The sequence below is a fragment of the Orcinus orca genome, chromosome 20, assembly GCF_937001465.1.
Source record: "Orcinus orca chromosome 20, mOrcOrc1.1, whole genome shotgun sequence".
NCBI classification, from domain to species: domain Eukaryota; kingdom Metazoa; phylum Chordata; class Mammalia; order Artiodactyla; family Delphinidae; genus Orcinus; species Orcinus orca.
In genome coordinates, this window is record NC_064578.1 from 49,397,987 (window position 1) to 49,417,254 (window position 19,268).

General features: G+C 56.2%; 1 protein-coding gene and 1 non-coding gene across 7 annotated transcripts; both read right to left on the reverse strand.

The window, feature by feature from the left end:
- Positions 1-89: 89 nt before the first annotated feature.
- Positions 90-18,711, reverse strand: ERCC2 (ERCC excision repair 2, TFIIH core complex helicase subunit). Of its 6 annotated transcripts, none has more exons than XM_033430693.2 (23): positions 18,513-18,644; positions 18,089-18,188; positions 17,017-17,094; positions 16,872-16,934; positions 16,602-16,715; positions 11,589-11,705; positions 11,384-11,500; positions 10,917-11,040; positions 10,723-10,819; positions 10,504-10,637; positions 10,251-10,419; positions 7,564-7,682; positions 5,332-5,401; positions 5,172-5,241; positions 4,979-5,080; positions 3,745-3,808; positions 3,104-3,225; positions 1,651-1,743; positions 1,479-1,551; positions 1,184-1,254; positions 935-1,078; positions 660-803; positions 90-258 (listed from the first exon to the last, which is right to left on the reverse strand). In XM_033430693.2, exons 1-23 carry the CDS (start codon positions 18,515-18,517, stop codon positions 151-153), a joined length of 2,298 nt encoding a protein of 765 aa, XP_033286584.2. In that variant the 5' UTR covers positions 18,518-18,644; the 3' UTR covers positions 90-150. The 6 variants fall into 6 exon arrangements, 5 of the variants coding, with proteins under 5 accessions (XP_033286584.2, XP_004271217.1, XP_049559549.1 ...); XM_004271169.3 differs by having other exon boundaries at positions 90-220; positions 18,513-18,637; XM_049703592.1 differs by lacking the exon at positions 90-258 and having other exon boundaries at positions 273-803; positions 18,513-18,649.
- Positions 14,657-14,795, reverse strand: LOC117201842 (small nucleolar RNA SNORA46). The gene has a single exon (XR_004483971.1). It is a non-coding gene; the product is annotated as a small nucleolar RNA SNORA46 (small nucleolar RNA).
- Positions 18,712-19,268: the final 557 nt, after the last annotated feature.

Below are 19,268 nucleotides of genomic sequence, written 5' to 3' on the forward strand. Positions count from 1 at the left end.
GCCTGAGGTGTCCTGCAGGGACCTTTAAGCGCCTCCCCCGGAGGCGCCCTCCAAGCTACTGGGACCCAGGGCCAGGTAAGGCTCACGAGTCGCGGCCAACTCCTTTCACGGCCCCGCCCCCGCCCCGCTACAGCTGCTGAGCGATCTGCTCTATCCTCCGCAGCGTCTCCTCCGACTCCAGCTGCTCCAGGCTGAGCAGGGACAGGCCCAGCTGATCCTCCTGGTGGGGGGCAGGGGGGGTATCAGCTGCTGCACTTCCTAACACAGGGGTTCACAACTCAGTAGGGCCAGGTGGCCCGCCCGGGGGGGTGGGGGGCTACAGGACAGGATGCTTGAATTTCAAAACACCTGTATAACCCAGGGCATCCCATCCCTGTAACCAGAAGATGGGCCGAGGGAGGAAGGCGGCAGCCAGAGAGCTGTGTCCAAGCTAGAGAAGGACTGGCTTTCCAGAGGCCCACGGCCAGCTCGGGGCTCCCACTGGAGACACACGCTCTGGCTGTAGCCCTCGACCCTCCCCGCAGTTCCAGTTCCCAGGCCTGGCGCGCCGGTGCACACAAACCCCTCTCTGTCGGGGGCAGGGAGCAGGCTGGGCTCGGGGCTCGGGGAGAAAGCCAAGGGCCCTTCCTGAAAGAGGAGCTTAGGCGCCGCGGGCTCACCCGGTGGAATGGCTGTGCCATCTGCCTCAGGAAGTACTTGGCGACCTGGACCCCCTCGTCAACGGTCAGGTTGAGGTTGGCGTCGGTGAGGTGCTCCTGGATCCAGCGGGGCAGTTTGCCCCGCTTGTCGGCCCGGGCAAAGCGCTGTGAGTGGGAGAGGGAGGATGTCAGGACCCTGGCAGGGGGAAATGACTGGGGGAGCCGCCTGGTTGGCGGGGCCCCGGAACCCGCAACTGGGGGAACAGCCTGGTTGGCAGGGGCCCCGGAACGCGCACCTTGTCGGCAAAGACCATGAGGCCGTAGTCAGTCTTGCCCCTGATGGCCCGACCCACGCACTGGGCTGCGTGGCGCATGGCATCGAAGGTCAGAAAGTCGTTCTCTCGAATCTGGAACTGGTCCCGAAGGTATTCCAGCCGCGCCTGCGGGTGCAGAGATGGCGGGGGCAACGTCCCTTCCTCACACAAGTCCTAAGGAGAGGGCCCGACAGAGGCCTTCACGTCCTACCGCCCCCAGGCGCTGCTCACCTTGAGAATGCGGCTCTGGGTGTAGACGTAGGGCACCCCGAACATGATGACGGCCCGGCCGTAGTGGTGCACTGCGGGACACAGGAGGGGGAGTGAGAGGGCTGAGCTCGCGGGGCCCAGGAGCTCATGCTGTTTGAGTGACTGCACCCCAAGGGCCCTGCAGAGCACCCAGGGATGGAAGGAAGGGGAGGCCCCCGTGCGTGCCCAGGCTATGGGCCGCCGGTCCCCTGGGGGAGCAGAAAAGGCCAGACATCCACGCAGGCGCTTGGGGGAGGGGAGAGCCTAGTCCACTCACCAAAGTCAATTCCCTCAGACACTTTGCCTCGGGCCACCGAGAGCAGGATGGCCCCACGGCCGTTCTCGCAGGCCTGGGGAGGGGAAGCCAGGACACGAGATGCGTCACCTCGGAGCTGCCTCCTCTGGCCCCTCTCCACCCTGGGCTTTCCTCTTCCCCCGGTAATACCCACCTCCTGGTACTTCTCCAGGGCAACACTGGTCTCAGCCCCATCTTGGGTCTCAATAAAGAGCAGCTTGTTCCTTTGGATGTTCTCGAGGATGCCCTTAGGGAAAGACACCAGGGAGGTCAGGGTGTGGGCTGGCAGAAGGATTGAAGGACAGGGGCGTCCTGTCAGATTCCCGTGCAACAGACCACTTCTCTCCCCAGGCCTCAGCTTGACCACTGGAGACTTGGGGAGGGTGGTGGTACTGTCACTTCTTTGGAAAACCCCGTGACCCGGGGAGGGGACCAATCCTCATCCTTTGGACGAATGGAACAGGCATGTGGCTCATCGGGATGCAGGTGATAGGTGGAGAGGCCAGGTAGAGCCAATCAGAGGCTGACTTGAGATTTCATATTTGACACTGAAATAGATGTGCGGTACGAATAAAGGACAGATACACAGATGGACCAGTGAGACAAAACAGAGGGTCCAGAAACACCCCCCCACACACAGATGGTCACTTGTGCCTCTCAGTGCGGGGAGCTCTTTTCAGTAAGTGGGGTTGGAGCAATTAGATTTCCATATGGGAAAAAAATGAATCTTGACCCCTGCCTTACATCATACACAAAGGTAAATCTGAGGTACCTCACAGCCCTTAGATGTGAAAGCTACAACTACAAAGCTTCTAGAAGGAAACACAGGAGCCCATCTTCGGGACCCTAGGGTCGGCAAAGGCTTCTTAAATAAGACACAAAAGGCACACAGGATGTGGCGCTCAGGTGGCTGACAGCCGCCTTTCCCACTGTGTGGAAAGAGCCTGACGACAAGACCAAGGTCTTGGTTGTGCGTGAATGAGGTTCTCACACATTGCCTGGTGCTAACATTAGACAAGTTCACTCGTCTCAGCCCAAAGAAGCGCCCTAACTTCCCTGAGAGCTGGGCCCGTGGCGCATTCAGAATCAGAAAGGACAGGGCGCCCCTTCCCCATCCGCATCCTGTTGGGTTGCCAGTGCCCAGCCGTGGTGAGCTCCATTTCCCCATGACCTCACCCACACGCTCCCCAGAAGGGGCTCCTGCAGGTTCTTTGCCCCGAGCCTGTATCCAGCCTTAATTCTCCAGAACCTTCCTCTAGAGGCGCAGCACCCAGCTAGAGTCACACCTGCTACCCAGTGTCTCGACACCAAGCTGTCAGGAAGTAACCCCAAAAACCATAAGGTGGGATGTGGTCACCTCTCCTGAGGGCCACACCTGTGAGGAAGGGGCCCAGCGAGGCTGCTCATGTCTTAGTTCTTAACCTGGATATTGGGAGAAGAGTGAACGCTATTTATTCTTTAAACTGTCCATCTGTGTTTTATACGCTGTCCTATCACCTATGATACATGTCACCATTTAAAACACAAGAGGAATGAAGCCAACACACAGGGGAACAGAGCCAAGAGCTGAGACAGGGGCCTTCTGTGGAGTGAGTAGCTGGGCGTACCTGCTCGTACCAGGAGGCCACGGTGCTCTCCATGTACTGGTAGCTGGTAAAGAAGGCCACGATGCCATCGGGCACCACAGCGGACATCTCCAGCAGGAGGTTTCCGTAGTTCCGGATCACCGCTGTGAGGGGTCAGAGGTTGGACTCTCTCCTGGCCTGGTTCCACCTCCCCACTCCCTATCAGAGCGTTCCTGTCTAATGGCTTGTCTTGAATTTGGGTTCCTAAAAACCCCACTGAGGCCTCTGTAGGACTGTTCAAACACATTCTGCTTTTCCCTGGGAGGACGGCACCCCCAAACCCCTGAAGATAGGCGTGGCCATGTGACTTGCCGCGGCCGAATACAGGAAGGGCCACATGTCACTTCCAGGTGAGAACCTTTACGAGGCAGTTCACAATTCGCCACGATCCCTCCCTCACAGCTCAGCACCACAGTCATGTGTCCAATGGTGGAAGTTCCCAGCACGAGACATGGGGCAGGCCCCCACCAACCCATGATGGCACGGACTGTGGGCGAGAAGTACCTCTGCCTGAAGCCACTTTGATGTGGGGGTATTTGTTACTGCATCATGACCCAGCCCACGCTGACTGCTCCACCTCCCCTCCTGGGACCCATACAAACCATCCCCTGTGGGTGCCATACCGATATCTTCCCGGGTCTCAAACTTGGAGCTGATGGCCACCTGGTCATTGCCACGGCCAATGATCTGGAAAGAGCAAGAGAGGTCACGATAAGGGAAACAGCCGCAACTGCTCCACCGTGTGAGCGCAGGCGGCCTGCTAGCACTGTTCTAAGCTTTTTACAGACACAGGGCCATTGAATGAACCCTCAGCTACGCTGTTATCTGCATGGCGCAGATGAGTAACCTAAGACTCACAAAAGGCGTGTCGTGTCGCCCGCCCAAGGTCACAGCAGGGACTGAGCTGAACCGAAGTCTGCCCATGTGTCTCAGCAGCAAGTACCCTCTTAGCCCGTGCCGGCCTCCAGCCAGTTGGTTCAGGAAGTTGCCTCTCACCCCCAGCTTGACAGCCACTGTGCAACGCCGCCAGCAACCTCACAGAAGCACGACGCAGTACATGGCCCATGGTCAGCACCAGTCCACAACCCCTGAAGGGCAATTCAGAAGCGAAAACGCTCTGGAAACTCCAGATGTTTAAGTTTGGCACGAACTCCTACAGCAGCAAAACCTGCCCGGAGCCTATTCAGAGTCCTGACGTATCTCCCTTAGTTAGACTCTTCAAAACGTTTGCTGAAATATGACTCTCACTGGAGGGACTTGCCCAGACCCCACTGGCAGTGTTTCCAGTCTGGAAAATTCTCAATTCTAAAACACATCTGGGGAATTCCCTAGTGGTCCAGTAGTTAGGACTCCATGCTTTCACTACTGAGAGCCCGGGTTCAATCCCCAATCAGGGAACTAAGAGCCCACAAGCCGTGTGGCGCAGCAAAACAAAAAACAACAAACAAACAAAAAACACATCCGGCCCAGGGACTTCAGATATGAAACTGAGGGCCCATGTTACGATGTTCATTTTACAAAGAAGGGGACCAAGGCAGAGTGGAAAGGTCACTTAGCAAGGTCACAGCCAGACGATGAACCGGGCAAGGCCACGCTAACCAAGTACCGGGCCCTGGGCCACAAAGGCCTTTCACACCTGCTATCTCACTCAATCCCCTCAACCACCCTGGGAGATCACAGAGGGGGTGTTCCCATTTCACACATGAGAAAGGTAAGGCTTGGGGCATCGAACTCAAGCCCAGGTCTGTCTGAATCCAGAATCCCACAGCTACCTGAGAAGTGGCAGGGAGCAGAGGGAGGAAAGGCAGCCCTCATTCCCACCTCCCCTCCCCCATCACCTCACCCTCTCCCACGCACCATGGGGCAGAGGCAGACCCGAGCCAATGTCATGGTGAAGGTTGCCATGGTGACGGGGTGGAAGTCCAGGATCTTGGGGTAGATGTCCAGCGGGGACAGCGTCTGTACCAGGGACAGCAGGAGGGATCTTAGCAGGACTGGGCAGGAATCAGGAGTGCCCCCGTGGAGGTCTGGGGGCCAAAAGAGCCCTCACCCCAGATGTGATGATGACGGACTGGAAGCGCTCAAACACAGGTTTGATGGCCAGCGAGGCGTCCATGCAGCTGTGAGGAGAAGACAAGGGTGGTGAGTGCCAGGCTGGGGGGCCCAGGCCCCTGTGGTCCATTCACACCCCCTCTGGGGTCAGGTCTCACCTGAAGTGCAGGATGGGGTTGGCGATGGTTGGGGTCCTGTCGTCAAAGGGCTCAATGATGATGGTGAAACCTACAGGGGGCCGGTGAGATTCCCTGGGCGCCAGTCTTGACCATGCCCACTAGGCCACCCCCCACCTCTGCCCCCCAACTTTCTCCCTCCACCCCAGTCCTCCTCCCCCCACCTTCCTCAGTGAATGGGACCAGCCACCAGCAGCCCAAACCTAAAACCCAGGCATCTGAGTCCAAAATATACCCCAACCCGCCCACTTCTCCCCAGGGCCGGCACCTGTGCAAACGTTCAGAGGACCCTGAGCCAAGAGTACCAAAGGCTCACCCCTCACTCTCCCGGGGCTGCAGGGGCCCACCCCCCAACTCAAGCCAAAGTCTCGAACCTTCTCCTACCACCTGTCTGTGTAAGCCATCAGGAGGCTGGTCAGCTCTGCCTCCAAAGTCTAGCTGCCCACTTCCTCCACCCCCGGCCCAGTGCAGCCGCCATCACCTCCCGCCTAGACCACTGCAGTCGCCTCCTCACTGGGCTCCCCGCTCCCACCCCTGCTCCCTTCACAGCAGCCAGAGGGACTCTGTGAAATCCTGAGTCAGTTCACAACTTGCCCCTTCTCAGAAGCCCCCACACTCCTCCCAGGGTCCAGAATTGTCTGTGGGATCCTGCCGCGATGACCCCATTTCCTCCTTGTCCTGACTCACTTTCAAAACCACCAGGCTCATTCCACCCCGGGGCCTTTGCACTTGCCCCACTGCCTGGCAAGCTTCCCAAGGCAGCTGGCTCCATTTGGTCATTCGGAACTCAGCTCAAACGTCAGCTCCTCAGAAAAGCCACGCCAGCCACGTAGGTGTTCTCCAACATGGCGACATGTTTGTTTCTCACGAAAACTATCACTTTCTGGAATCATCTTCCTTACCTGTGTCTGCATCTCGGCTCCCTGTCTTCCCAGCTAGCACATAAGTTCTGGGAGGTCAGGAATGAGGTCTTTCTTGGTTCCTGCCACTTCCCCAGTGCTGGGCCTGGCCCATTTGTTGAACCAATAAATGAATGAATGAATCCACGTATTCCATTTCACTTAGTAAAAATTTAAAAAAAATCAAGTCCTCTGTGCCTAGCCCTGTGCTGAGGATGCAGCAGTGACTGAGACAGCCCTGGTCCTGCCCTCTCAGGACTCACAGTCCAGTGATGGGGACACAGACCTGTCCCCACAGAGTGACCACTCTTGAGTGGGCAAGGCTGGGACGGGGAGCCTAGAGGAGGGCCTGGCCCAGCCTGGGAGTCAGAAGGGGCTTTCTGGAGGAGGCGGCGGCATTTCTCCCAAGCCGAGAACTGAAGGATGAGGGGGAGACAGCTGGGGGCTGAGGAACGTGGGGAAGGACGTTCCAAATAAAGAATGTCAGGTGCTGGGAGACGGCGAAGTGGGGAACAGAGGAGAAAGATAGACCGAGAGGCAAGACGGGGTGGACGGAGGGATGGGCGCAGAAGGAAGCTTCCGGTGAGACTTGCTGCCGATCGGCCCTGGGGTGGGGGAGACGGACTCACTATCCTCCTGCCAAGGCCACACCAGGCCGCAGGACATCAGGCAGGCCTGACCTAGTTTCCTAGATAGAGGAGTAATCCCCGGGGATCAGACTGAGCCCTGGGCCAGCTCAAAGCTGAGGAAGCGGGGGGCATGCTCCCCTCTCCCCTGGAAATCTGAGCATCCTCCTCGACTCCTCTGCCCCAGGCCCCGCACGGCCAGGCACCAGGTCCCGGCCGCTTCAGCTCCCACATCTCTCTCCAGCCCCTCCTTTTCTCTCCTCCCGCACTGGCCCAGCCTCTGCTAGAAGAAACATTCTAAAGCACAAATCTGACCCTGCCTCTCCCTTGCTCAGAACCTGCCATGGCTCCCCAGTGCCACTGGGAGCAGCATGACCAACCCTTACCCCACCCCCCGGTGTGAGTGAGCAGACCCCCCACAGAACTTCTCTGGCCTCACCTCACGCCTCTGCCACCCCCATCCTTCTCCACTCTGCAGCCAGAGGGAACCTTTGAACACGCAAATCGGAGCGCGAGGCCTGCTCACTCGAGAGCTCTTCGTGGCTCCCCGCTGCCCTCAAAATACAGCCCAAACTCCCGAGACCCACCCTACGAGGTCCCGCCAGTCCGAGCCCCAGGGGCAACCCTCCAGGCTCTGCCAGATCCCGATTCCGGGCCAGGGGCGGCAGAGGCAGGAGAGGTGAGCTCACCCTTGGCGTAGGTGCTGACGAGCGTGGCGAAGTTAGCCAGGAGGGTGAGAGGGGAGAAGTCGGCGAGATCCGCGATCTCCAAGGTGTGCAGGAGCGAGCGGAGGCGCTCGGCGCAGAACCTGGCGGGGTGGCGGGATGGGCTGAGGGAAGGCAGCGGGCCACAGAGTCCCCTCCTCGCCCTCAGAGGACGTGGTCACGCACCGCCTCCCCCGCCGCCTGGCAGTTCCGTGAGGGCAGGGCCTGGGTCTGTGTCAGTCACCTCTGTGTCCCCACCTTGTACAAGTGCATGTCCCACGGGGCCACAGCCACACGAGGGCACACACGGAGCAATACTCACACGGCCCACAGAGTCGCAGTCATGTCACACGAGATCACACTCTCACATGCAGGTACTCGGTCAGAAGGGGTGACCCAGCATCCCACAGTCACAGCGTGAATCCCGCGTGGCCACACCGTCATATACTCATGCCCAGAACCTCTCGCAATGTCTCAGTCACACCCACCACCCTCGGTGACACTCACAGCGTCAGAGTCCCACAGGCTCACAGAGGACAATCTCACACACCCTCACAGAGCCGTACACGCAAGGCCACCCAGCTGGAGGCTCTCACCCCTCGGGGACAGGCAGTGGGGCAGGAGAACCTGGCTTTGGAGCCAGGCAGACGGTCAAGTTTAAAACCGGCCTCCTGAACCTCCTTTCTTCAAGTCTGTCTTCTCTTCCCCCAAGCTCGATCAGGTGCCCCCTCTGTGTCCCCTCAGCCCCCAGGACTCCCCCATCCCAGCCCTGGGTTGGCCCTATCTGGGAAGGGTCTGTCTCCCCAACTGAACTGTGAGCCCCAGGAGGGCAGGGCCAGGGCTGTCTCAGTCATCACTGCGTCCCCATCACAGAGCAGGCACTCAGAACACGTATCATGTGGCTAACTAAGATTCCCTCTGTCCTCAAAAGTCTCTCAGCTGTGAGAGAAAGTTGAAGCCACACCGAGGGCTCCCCACCCCCTCAGAGGCAGAGCAGCCAGGAGCTCTGGAGCCCTACAGGCCGGGCTTCGAGTCACAACTGCCATATGCAGTGCTGTGTGGCCCTGGACGATGGCTTCTCCTCTGCGGGACACAGCGTCCTCATCTGCAGCACAAGGCAAGGACACTCTATTGACAGTATTTTTTTTTCTTTTTTTTTTTTTTTGACCGCGTGGCATGTGGGATCTTAGTTCCCCAACCAGGGATCAAACCTGTGCCCCCTGCAGTGGAAGGGCAGCGTCTTAACCACTGCACTGGACCGCGAGGGAAGGAGGACACTGTACTGAGATTCCATGGGATGTGGACCATAAAGCACTTAGCTCATCATCAGTGCTCTAGACCGGGTAGGTTCCTGGCATCGCTGCCCTGTCATTTAACCACCACAGGAAGGACCTCCCTGGTGGCGCAGTGGTTAAGAATCCGCCTGCCAACGTAGGGGACACGGGTTCGAGCCCTGGGCCAGGAAGATCCCACGTGCTGCGGAGCAACTAAGCCCGTGTGCCACAACTACTGAGCCTGTGCTCTAGAGCCCGCGAGCCACAACTACTGAGCCCGCATGCCGCAACCACTGAAGTCTGAGCACCGCAACAGAGAAGCCAGTGTAGGGCTTCCCTGGTGACGCAGTGGTTAAGAATCCACCTGCCAACGCAGGGGACACAGGTTCGACCCCCGGTCCAGGAAGATCCCACATGCTGTGGAGCAACTAAGCCTGTGCGCCACAACTACTGAGCCTGTGCTCTACCGCCTGCGAGCCACAACTACTGAGCCCGCATGCCACAACTACTGAAGCCCGTGGGCCTAGAGCCCATGCTCCACAACAAGAGAAGCCACCGCGATGAGAAGCCCACACACCGCAACAAAGAGTAGCCTCCGCTCACCACAACTAGAGAAAGCCCAGGTGCAGCAACGAAGACCCAATGCAGCCAAAAATAAATAAGATAAAATAAATAAATGAATTAAGAAGAAAAAAAAAGAAGCCCGTGCACCGCAACGAAGAGTAGCCCCCACTCCTCCGCAAAGGAGGAAACTAAGGTTCAGAGAAGACCAATGACTTATGCAAAACAGCAAAGGAAAAGCACAGGAAACTCCATCCCCACTCCCAGGTCCATTTGCTGCCTGCCCTGTGACGGGGAGACTGACCCTGCCCCCCAGATCGCACTGAGGGGCTGCTCCGGCCCACAGGCTGGGGGCCGGGGTCGCGGGGGGGACGATGAGAGGCACTGATGGGAGGAGACAGGGGTCTGGGGGGAGGGCCCCATTTTCTCCCGGCTCCCACTCTGCTGAGCCTCATCAGGAGCCCCTCCCCAGGGCCGCTCCCTCCCCTTCCCCTGGGGCCTGGGGCAGGAACACCTCTGACCTCTAGCAAGGGCCCAGGGGCCTTGCCACCCGTCAGCTCCTCCACCCTGCCCGCCCCCTGTACACAGCCCCTCCATCAAACTCTCCTCGGGTAAATTCTCTGATCGAGCCATGTGCCGCCTGCCCCACCAGGGCCCCAGGACCAGCTCGCGGATCTGCCCGCTCTGCCCCACGAGTGTCACACGTGCGCCCCCCACCCTTCCCTTACTCCTGATACTGGTGACACGGTGACCCCAGGCCACAGGCTGGGAGGACGAGGCTCAGCGAGCGCCAGGGCCGGCCTCGACGCCCCCCACCCCCAGCCGCGGAGGCCGCACCTGAGGGGCTTGCGTTGGATGCACACGCGCTGGGCCAGGCCGCTCAGGAAGGCGGGCGGGCTCTCCTGCGCCACGTGCTGCACGCGCAGCCGCCACTTGATGTACTCCAGCAGCCGCCGCAGGAAGCCCAGGAAGTGCTCGGCCGTGCGGATGGAGCCCGGCACCGCCTCTGCGGGGAGAGGGGCTCAGCCAGGCGCCGCTGGGGGTCCAAGCGGCAGGGGTGCGGGGGGCACGGGGGCAGGCCGCGGCTCACCCTTCAGCACCTCGTCGGGCAGCACGGGGTTGGCCAGGTGGGCGTCGGTCTCCCGGGCGGTGCTGGCCTCCCGCAGCCCCTCCACCAGGCGCCGGTACTCGTCCCGCAGACGCTGCTCGTCCGTCTCCTTGATCCTGCGGGGAGACCAGGTGTGGGCAGAGCTGGGGACACTTGGGGGGCAGGTCAGGCGCCAGGGCCTACCGGCTGCAGCATCCCCACCTGAGCACCGTCTTCTGCAGGGTCTCCAGGTTGCCCTGGCACCGATCCAGGGTCCGGCGGGTGAGGTTGACACTCATGGAGTCGATGCAGACATTGTCTGGAGGAGAGCGGGCAGCGCGCCAGGCTCAGGCAGGTGGACGCAGTGGCAGCCTGAGGGGCTGGCATCGCCTCCCTGCCCTGGCCCCCTCCCTCACCAATGTTGTGGGCCTCGTCGAAGACGACGACGGCCTTGCGGGCCAGCTCCTTGGACACCAGGTCGGCAATCTTGGGGTCCAGGAGGTAGTGGTAGCTGTAGACCACCACGTTGGCGTGCAGGATCTGGGGGCCGAGGCGGGCAGGGTCAGCCCGGGCCATCTGCCAGCACCCAGCCCTGGGGCCCTGCCACCGCCGTCCACACCACGATGCCACACCACTGCCCCACAGGCCCACAGAGGCGAGGCGAGGCAAGAGACACAGCAGATGGACAGACAGACACAGACAGGCACGCAGAGATGAGGCAAGACAGACACAGGCAAGGCACAAATACATATACGCAAACGGATACACTGACAAACAGATACAGGCACAGACCAATAGGGAGATCTAGGCAGATAGACAGATGGGCAGGCAGCCTGTAACCCTCACACACGCCCCTCTGCCCGACCCCTGCTGGCCTCCTCACTGAGTATCGGGCAAGGAAGTATGGGCACCAGCCCTGGCGCCGCCCCATGGCCTTCAGGTCGTCCAGGTTGTAGATGCCAGCAGGGAGGGGCACCTGGCGCCCATGGACATCAAATTCCTATGGGTGAGAGGGTACCTGGGGTTCAGGGAGGTTGGCCGTTGCTAGCGGTCCCACCCTCTGTCTCTCACCGCTGCCCCGCAGGCACCTCGTAGAAGCGGCAGTGGGGCAGGCTGGGGTCCCGCTGGTACTGTGCCCTTATGTAGGAGGCCGTGAGGCTGTGGCATTTTCCGTCGACGTCCTTCCCAAAGCGCAGGGGCGTCACCTGAGGGGCCAGGGAGCATCTTAGCACCGAGAAAGGCTGAGAGGCCCAACCACTCCTTGAATCCGGGGCTCAACGCCTAACGCATAGGCGGGATAGGAGGCCATCCTATTCCAACCGGGGTGAGACTTGGGCATTTGTGGAAAACTCGAACCTCAATCTGCTTTGTTATTAAACAGTTAAGACACCGAGAACTCACTGCAGGGATGCAAGAGTGGTACAGCTGTTAGGCTCTCATTCTTTTCAAAATGTTAACCTCTACATAATGCCAATTACATCTCAATTTTTCAAACTATTAAGGCTTGAAGATTCTTTAGCATGTAGATGAAGGATAACTGCTTTATCTTTTTTTTGTTGGCCGTGCCACACGGCATGTGGGATCTTAATTCTCCAACTAGGGATCGACCTGCACCCCCTGCGTTGGAAGCACAGAGGCTTAACCACTGGACCGCCAGGGAAGTCCTGCTTTACCTTTATTTATTTATTTATTTTTCTGCTTTATCTTTTTGCTTTTTTTTTTTTTTTTTTTTTTTTGCGGTACGCGGGCCTCTCACTGTTGTGGCCTCTCCCATTGCAGAGCACAGGCTCCGGACGCACAGGCCCAGCGGCCGTGGCTCACGGGCCCAGCCGCTCCGCGGCATGTGGGATCTTCCCGGACCGGGGCACAAACCCGTGTCCCCCGCATCGGCAGGCGGACTCTCAGCCACTGCGCCACCAGGGAAGCCCTGCTTTATCTTTTAAAATGCTAAAACAGCCAGAACTTTGGCAAGGTCCAAGAATCAGAGGAGGCTCTGATCGCAGTTTGAGAACCTGCCTTACCTGTGCCCTGCTCCGAGCCCTCTGAGGCTCCACTGGTGGCACCGTCACAGCCCAGGGCTCCCTGTCCTCAGAACAGAATCTTTCCCTCACCAGAGGGAAGGCTCTGAGGCTGCGACCCCTCCCTCTCCCTTTCCATCAGTTGCCAAGGCTTTTTGTTTTAAAGTCTTTACTGAATTTGTTACAATATTGCTTCTCTTTTATGTTTTTTGGTTTTTTGTCTGCCAGGCATGTGGGATCTTAGCTCCCCGACCAAAGGCGAAGTCTCAACCACTGGACCACCAAGGAAGTCCCTAGTTGCCAAGGCTTATACTACTTCTTTCTCTTTCTTAAATGCCTTTACATTTTATCTTTTTTTAATTAGGTAATATAAATACGTCGTATGGGACTTCCCTGGTGTCCAGTGGGTAAGACTCCCTGCTCCCAATGCAGGGAGCCCGGGGTTCTAATCCGGGTCAGGGAACTAGATCCCGCATGCCACACTAAGAGTTTGCATGCCACACTAAGAGTTTGCATGCCACAACTAAGGAGCCGGCAAGCCCCAACTAAGAGTCCACATACCTCAACTGAGAAGCCCACATGCCGCAACTAAGATTCCGCACGCCGCAACTAGTAAGTCCTCATGCTACAACTAAGAGTTCACATGCCTCAACTAAGAAGTTGGCATGCCGCGACTAAAGACCCCACATGCTGCAACGAAGATTCCACATGCTGCAACTAAGACCCGGCGCAGCCAAAAATAAACAAACAAATAAACAATAAATACCCCAAAAAAGTCACATAAAAAAAACAAATACATTGGGGCTTCCCTGGTGGCGCAGTTGTTGAGAGTCCACCTGCCAATGCAGGGGACGCGGGTTCGTGCCCCAGTCCGGGAAGATCCCGCGTGCCGTGGAGCGGCTGGGCCCGTGAGTCATGGTCGCTGGGCCTGTGCGTCCGGAGCCTGTGCTCCGCAACGGGAGAGACCACAAGAGTGAGAGGCCCGCGTATGGCAAAAAAAAAAAACAAAAAAAAACAAAAAAACAAATACATTGGGCTTTCCCTGGTGGCGGAGTGGTTAAGAATCCGCCTGTCAATGCAGGGGACACAGGTTCAAGCCCTGGTCCGGGAAGATCCCACATGCTGCGGAGCAACTAGGCCCGTGTGCCACAACTACTGAGGCTGCGTTCTAGAGCCCATGAGCCACAACTACTGAAGCTCACACATCTAGAGCCCGTGCTCCACAACAAGAGAAGCCACGGCAATAAGAAGCGTGCGCACTGCAACAAAGAGTAGCCCCCGCTCACCGCAACTAGAGAAAGCCTGCGCCCAGCAACAAACACCCAACTCAGCCAAAAATAAATAAGAAAAATGGGCTCCCCTGGTGGCACAGTGGTTGAGAGTCCGCCTGCCGATGAAGGGGACACGGGTTCGTGCCCTGGTCTGGGAAGATCCCACATGCCACGGAGCGGCTGGGCCCCTGAGCCATGGCCGCTGAGCCTGCGCGTCCGGAGCCTGTGCTCCGCAACACGAGAGGCCACAACAGTGAGAGGCCCGCGTAAAGAAAAAAAAAAAAAAAAAAAAAAACATTGTACAAGGTACACAATGTTAAGTGTCATGTATGCTCCCACAGAAAAGTATTTTAAAACTATGAAAACTTTATCTAGGATTGAAGCAGAGACCCAATGGCAAATCTATTTTGAAGAACTAAATTCAATCCAAATGAAAACTACAGCTATGCTTTTAAATCCTTCCAAGGCAGAAGGCATGTGGAGGGACAAAACCAAGATGGAATTATCTGTCGCAATCTTTAGCATTATCCAGGTCACTCTGTATCTCTGGAGACAACTAAGATACCATCCTGACATACAGCAGAATACTACTTATACACTTACCACATTTCCAGAAAATCTAATCCAGTTAATTAATTCTCAACTTCTCACTTTCCTAAGGGGGACAGAACCACCACCTGAGCGTGTTCTGGGCACACGCATACATCCATTTGCTACATGGTTCCTCTTCGTTTATGCCTCTAAACTTAAAGTCATAATTTAAACTTCTGTTTAAAAGAAAGCATCTTGAAATTTTGCTCCAGAGTCTGTGGAAGCTTTCATATCTCCCAATCCTCCTTGCTATCGGATAACAAAGGCTGAATAGAGTTATGTTCCTTAATTCCACGTAGCAACAGCAGGATGGCACGAAGTCGGCTGTCCAAAAAGAAAGAGCCAGGGGTATTTTTGCACTACAGCGTCACCAAGAATGGGAAAGATTCCCATCCATGGGTTTCAACACAGTGCTGGGGTGCCACTGCTCTTTAGTCATCATCCACTATCTATATTATTTCTCATACATTCTTACAAATAACATTACATAATATATATTCTGGGACTTCCCTGGTGGCACAGTGGTTAAGACTCCACACTCCCAATGCAGGGAGCCCGGGTTCGATCCCAGGTCAGGGAACTGGATCCCACATGCATACCTCAGCTGACAGTTCACATGCCACAACTAAGGAGCCCGTGAGCCACAACTGGGGAGCCCTTGTGCCACATCTAAAGAGCTGGTGAGCCACAAGGAACCCACATGCCACAACCAAGACCTGGCACAATCAAATAAATAAATAATGTAACAACAACAACAAAAAAATATATATATATAAATAAAAAATACATTCTTGGAATATATTATACTGCACTAAAGAATTACCACACTAAAGCACTTAAAACCATGCCTGGAGCTCAGTGACCCCAATGGTTTTGTAACTTAACGATAACTATTTTTCTATGTATCATATATTAATATTTATTAATATCACTATAATTTCTAATATTCTTTTTTTTTTTGGGCTGTGCCGTGTGGCTTGTAGGATCTTAGTTCCCTGACCAGGAATCGAACCCGTGCCCCCTTCAGTGGACGCACAGAATACTAACCACTGGACCGCCAGGGAATTCCCCATAATTCCTAAAACTCTTTTAGCTCTTCATACATGTGAAGGGCTATACATGCATTATCTTGCCCAATCTTTTTTTATTATTAAAATATAATTGATATATAACATTATAGATCAGTTTCAGGTATACAACATGATTCGATACTTGTATATGTAGGGAAACGACCACCACCGTAAGTCTAGTTAACATCCGTCACCATACATAGTTACAATCTTTTTTCTTGTGATAAGAACTTTTAAGATCTACTCTTTTAGAAACTTTCAAATATACAATACAGTACATGACTTACAGTCACCATGCTGTACAGCTGTCCCTCAATATCCAAGGGGGAATTGGTTCCAGGTCCACCCCATGGATAACAAAATTAACAGATGCTCAAGTCCCTTATATAAAGTGGCGTAGCACAGTTGGCCCTCCCTATCCGCAGGTTCTGCATCCACAGATACAAAGGGTCAACTGTACGTTATGTGACTTATTTATCTTATAACTAGAAGTCTGTACTTTTTGACCCCTTCACCCATTTCGCCCAACCCCACCCCCTTGCCCAATCTTATCAACAACTGTATGAAGCAGGTGATTAATTATCCCCATTTTACAGAAAAGAGGACTGAGGTCCCGAGAGCAGAAACCACCTATGCAAGAGTATATGGCTAGTACATTTCAGAATCAGGAAACCAGACCTGCCAGCCTCCAGGAGCTGCCCTTTTTTTTTTTTTTTTTTTTGCAGTACGTGGGCCTCTCACTGTTGTGGCCTCCCCCGCCATGGAGCACAGGCTCTGGACGCGCAGGCTCAGCGGCCATGGCTCATGGGCCCAGCCGCTCCACGGCATGTGGGATACTCCCGGACCGGGACACGCACCCGTGTCCCCTGCATCAGCAGGCGGACTCCCAACCACTGTGCCACCAGGGAAGCCCCAAGGAGCTGCCTTTTTAACTTCTCTCAGGCTGGGGAAAGTGGGAAGGCTCCCCAGCGGAGGTGTGCCTGGGCCATGACTGATGAGTCGGCATTTGATGAGTGAGAAGAGAATTCTGTGCATGGCACCTGCACATCTCCCTGAGATGTCTGGTCTGGGTGGGGATCTAGGACTCCTGGTTGGATGGCAGAGTTTCCTCTATCCTGAGGCTTAGGGCGAGGGGAGGAATGGGCACTCACCTCGGGATGAATACACAGGTTCTTTCGGGAGCTCAGAGCCAGCCCCAAAAACGACAGCTTCTCGCCCTCCTGTTTCTCATAGAAGTTGAGTAACTTTCGAAGTTCTTCAATCACCTGTTCCAGTTGATAAGGAAGGGGGGACTTGGCCTCATTGAAAGCCCCAGCCCCTTCCCCAGCTTCCCACAGGCCCCCAAAGCTATGATGGCAACCGCCAGGGGGACCGCTGGGTTAGGGAACAGTGAGGGGCACTGGGATTGGTCCCAGGCTCACCTTCTCAATCTCAGGCACAGTCCTCGAACAGTAGATGAGTTTAGTCACCTCCAGTGGATATGCCTGCCGACGACAATGGGTTCAGCCTCGGCCCCTGTCCAGCCTCCTCCCTCCTCCCCCTCCACGGGCCCAGTAGGTCACTTACCCGCTGGTATGCCATGATCAGGGCCAACAGGGACACTGTCTTCCCAGTGCCTGAGGGCATCTCCAGGACTCCATGACCCTGCATGATTCGGGCACGAGGAACAAGACACAGGCTCTCAGAACTTTAGGGACACAGACTCCGGGAAACCATCCCCGCCGCGAAATGCCAGCATTGGAATAACAGGACAACAGAGCAGTTAAAAGTCTGGGCCCTAGGGGCAGTGGATTTGAACCCCACTTCTGCCACTTTTGTTGAGTGGTCTTAGGCAAGACCGCTCAACCTCTCTGGGGCCTCAGGATCCGCATCTCTAAAAATGGGCCTAATCTCTTCTTCATAGCATGGCTATGAGGATTAGTGAGAAACTGGGGGTTAAATACTTAGGACAGTGTCTGATATGTAGGGAACCTTTTTTGTTTTAATTTGGCAAGCACCTCCACAGCACTTACTCTGTGCCTGGAACTATTACTAAGTGTCTTACGTCAGGGTTTCTCAACCTCGACTCTCCTGACATTTTGCGGCCGGGTAATATTTGATCGTGAGGGGGCTGTCCTGTGCACTGTACAATGTTTAGCAGCATCTGTGGCCTCTACCTACTAGATGCCAGTAGCACCACCACTCCACTAGTACCGACAATGAGGAATGTCTCCAGACATTGCCGAATGTCCTCTGGGGGTCAAAATGGTCCCCAGTTGAGAACCTGCGCCTTACTTAGTGAATTAACCCCTGTAGCCCTCATATTCAGCTGAGGTAGGTACTATTACTATGCCCATTTTACAAAGGTGAAAACTGTGGAACTGGGAGAGTAAGTGATTTACCCAAGGACACACAGCTGTGGGTAGTCGATTCCAAAGTCTCTATCTTCCTAAGTCAGCCACTGAGCAGCTGAGCGTTTGACAAGTGTCAGCTGCTTCTATTATTAACTATTATTATTTGAGATAACAGAAAGTTTGGCAGCGCTGGCTTCCCAAGGACCTCAGATTTCTAAACTCCAGACGTCCTGCAATCTCAGTCTTAGACGCACGTGCGGCAGCCCCCGCCGTCAGATGGGCAGCAGGGGGGCCGGCCCACCCACCTTGGCATCCAGCGTGCGTTTGAGCTCCAGCATGTAGGAGAACTGCTCCGGGTAGATGTAGTCGTATGGGAAGTAGACCAGCAGCCCGTCCACGTTGAGCCTGGCGGCGGGGGCTGCCGGGTCAGTCCCCCGTCCCCTCAGCCCCTCTCCAGACTCCACACTCCCCTGCCGTCGAACCGAGAGGGGTTACCGGCCCGCTGCCCCCCCCCCCGGATATCCCCCAGTTCTCCAGAAGTCTCCGGGTCCCTTCTGCATCTCGTCTCTGACCATCCCCGTTCCCGCCCCGCGGGTCCCCGCGGCTATCCCTACCCCTCCCCTTCAGCCTCCCCTCGCCCCGCCGGGACCCGAGGCCTGCCCACTGGCCCCTGCGTCTTCCAGACCCCCACGCCTGCTCGCGAGCCGTGAACCCAGGACCCCCTCTCACTTCATGGCGCCGGTCGCGGCTTGAAGCGGCGTCTGCCCGCCTCCCTCATGAATATTCAGTAGAGGCAGGATCCGCAGGACGTCCCCGAGGTGCTGCTCCACCTTCGTCACGACTCCATTGGCTGATCCCGCCCGTCACTCCACTGCGGCGAAGTCAATCGGGATAATGCGCGTGCGCACAGCAATGCGGGGGGCAGGCTCCGGGAGAGGCGGTGCCGGAGGCATCGCTGAGGATCGCCGAGTACCAAGAACAAAACATGGACGGAAGAGGACCGAGAGAATCGATCCCATTCACTGGGTCTCGGTCTACCGGCATCTGTCCAGATCATCTGAGTAGCGAATACACACTCAGATTCATTCTATTATATTCTTAGTTTTAAGGTGTCCTCCCTCCTTTCCCCCACACTTTAACAAAGTAACCAGGGCTGGAATGGGGGAACCCAGACAAGGTTCCTGACCCAGCCTGGGGGATCAGAGAGGGCTTCCCGGAGGAGTCATCTCTGAGAACTAAGGTGAGGAGTAGGGATGAGGCAGGGTAAGGTGGGGCAGACGACACTGCAGGCAAAAAGGAAAGTGGAAAGCAGGGAACTAAGCAGCAAGATGGGGCTGGAATGTGGCTTAAGGAGAACAAACTTCTCTGAAGTGGAAGACATCACCATGATTTGTACCCAACTATCTGAAGTCACGTGTGTTTGGTCTTCCCAGTTTGTTCTCCTCGTACATGGTACTGCAAGGAGCATCTCTGTGGTGTCTCTTA

Coding starts and splice junctions, on each gene's coding strand:
- ERCC2 (XM_049703592.1), bottom strand. Junction 16,935..17,016: donor TGATCATGGCATACCAGCGG/GTAAGTGACCTA, acceptor TGTCGTCGGCAG/GCATATCCACTGGAGGTGAC. Junction 804..934: donor TCATGGTCTTTGCCGACAAG/GTGCGCGTTCCG, acceptor TCCCACTCACAG/CGCTTTGCCCGGGCCGACAA.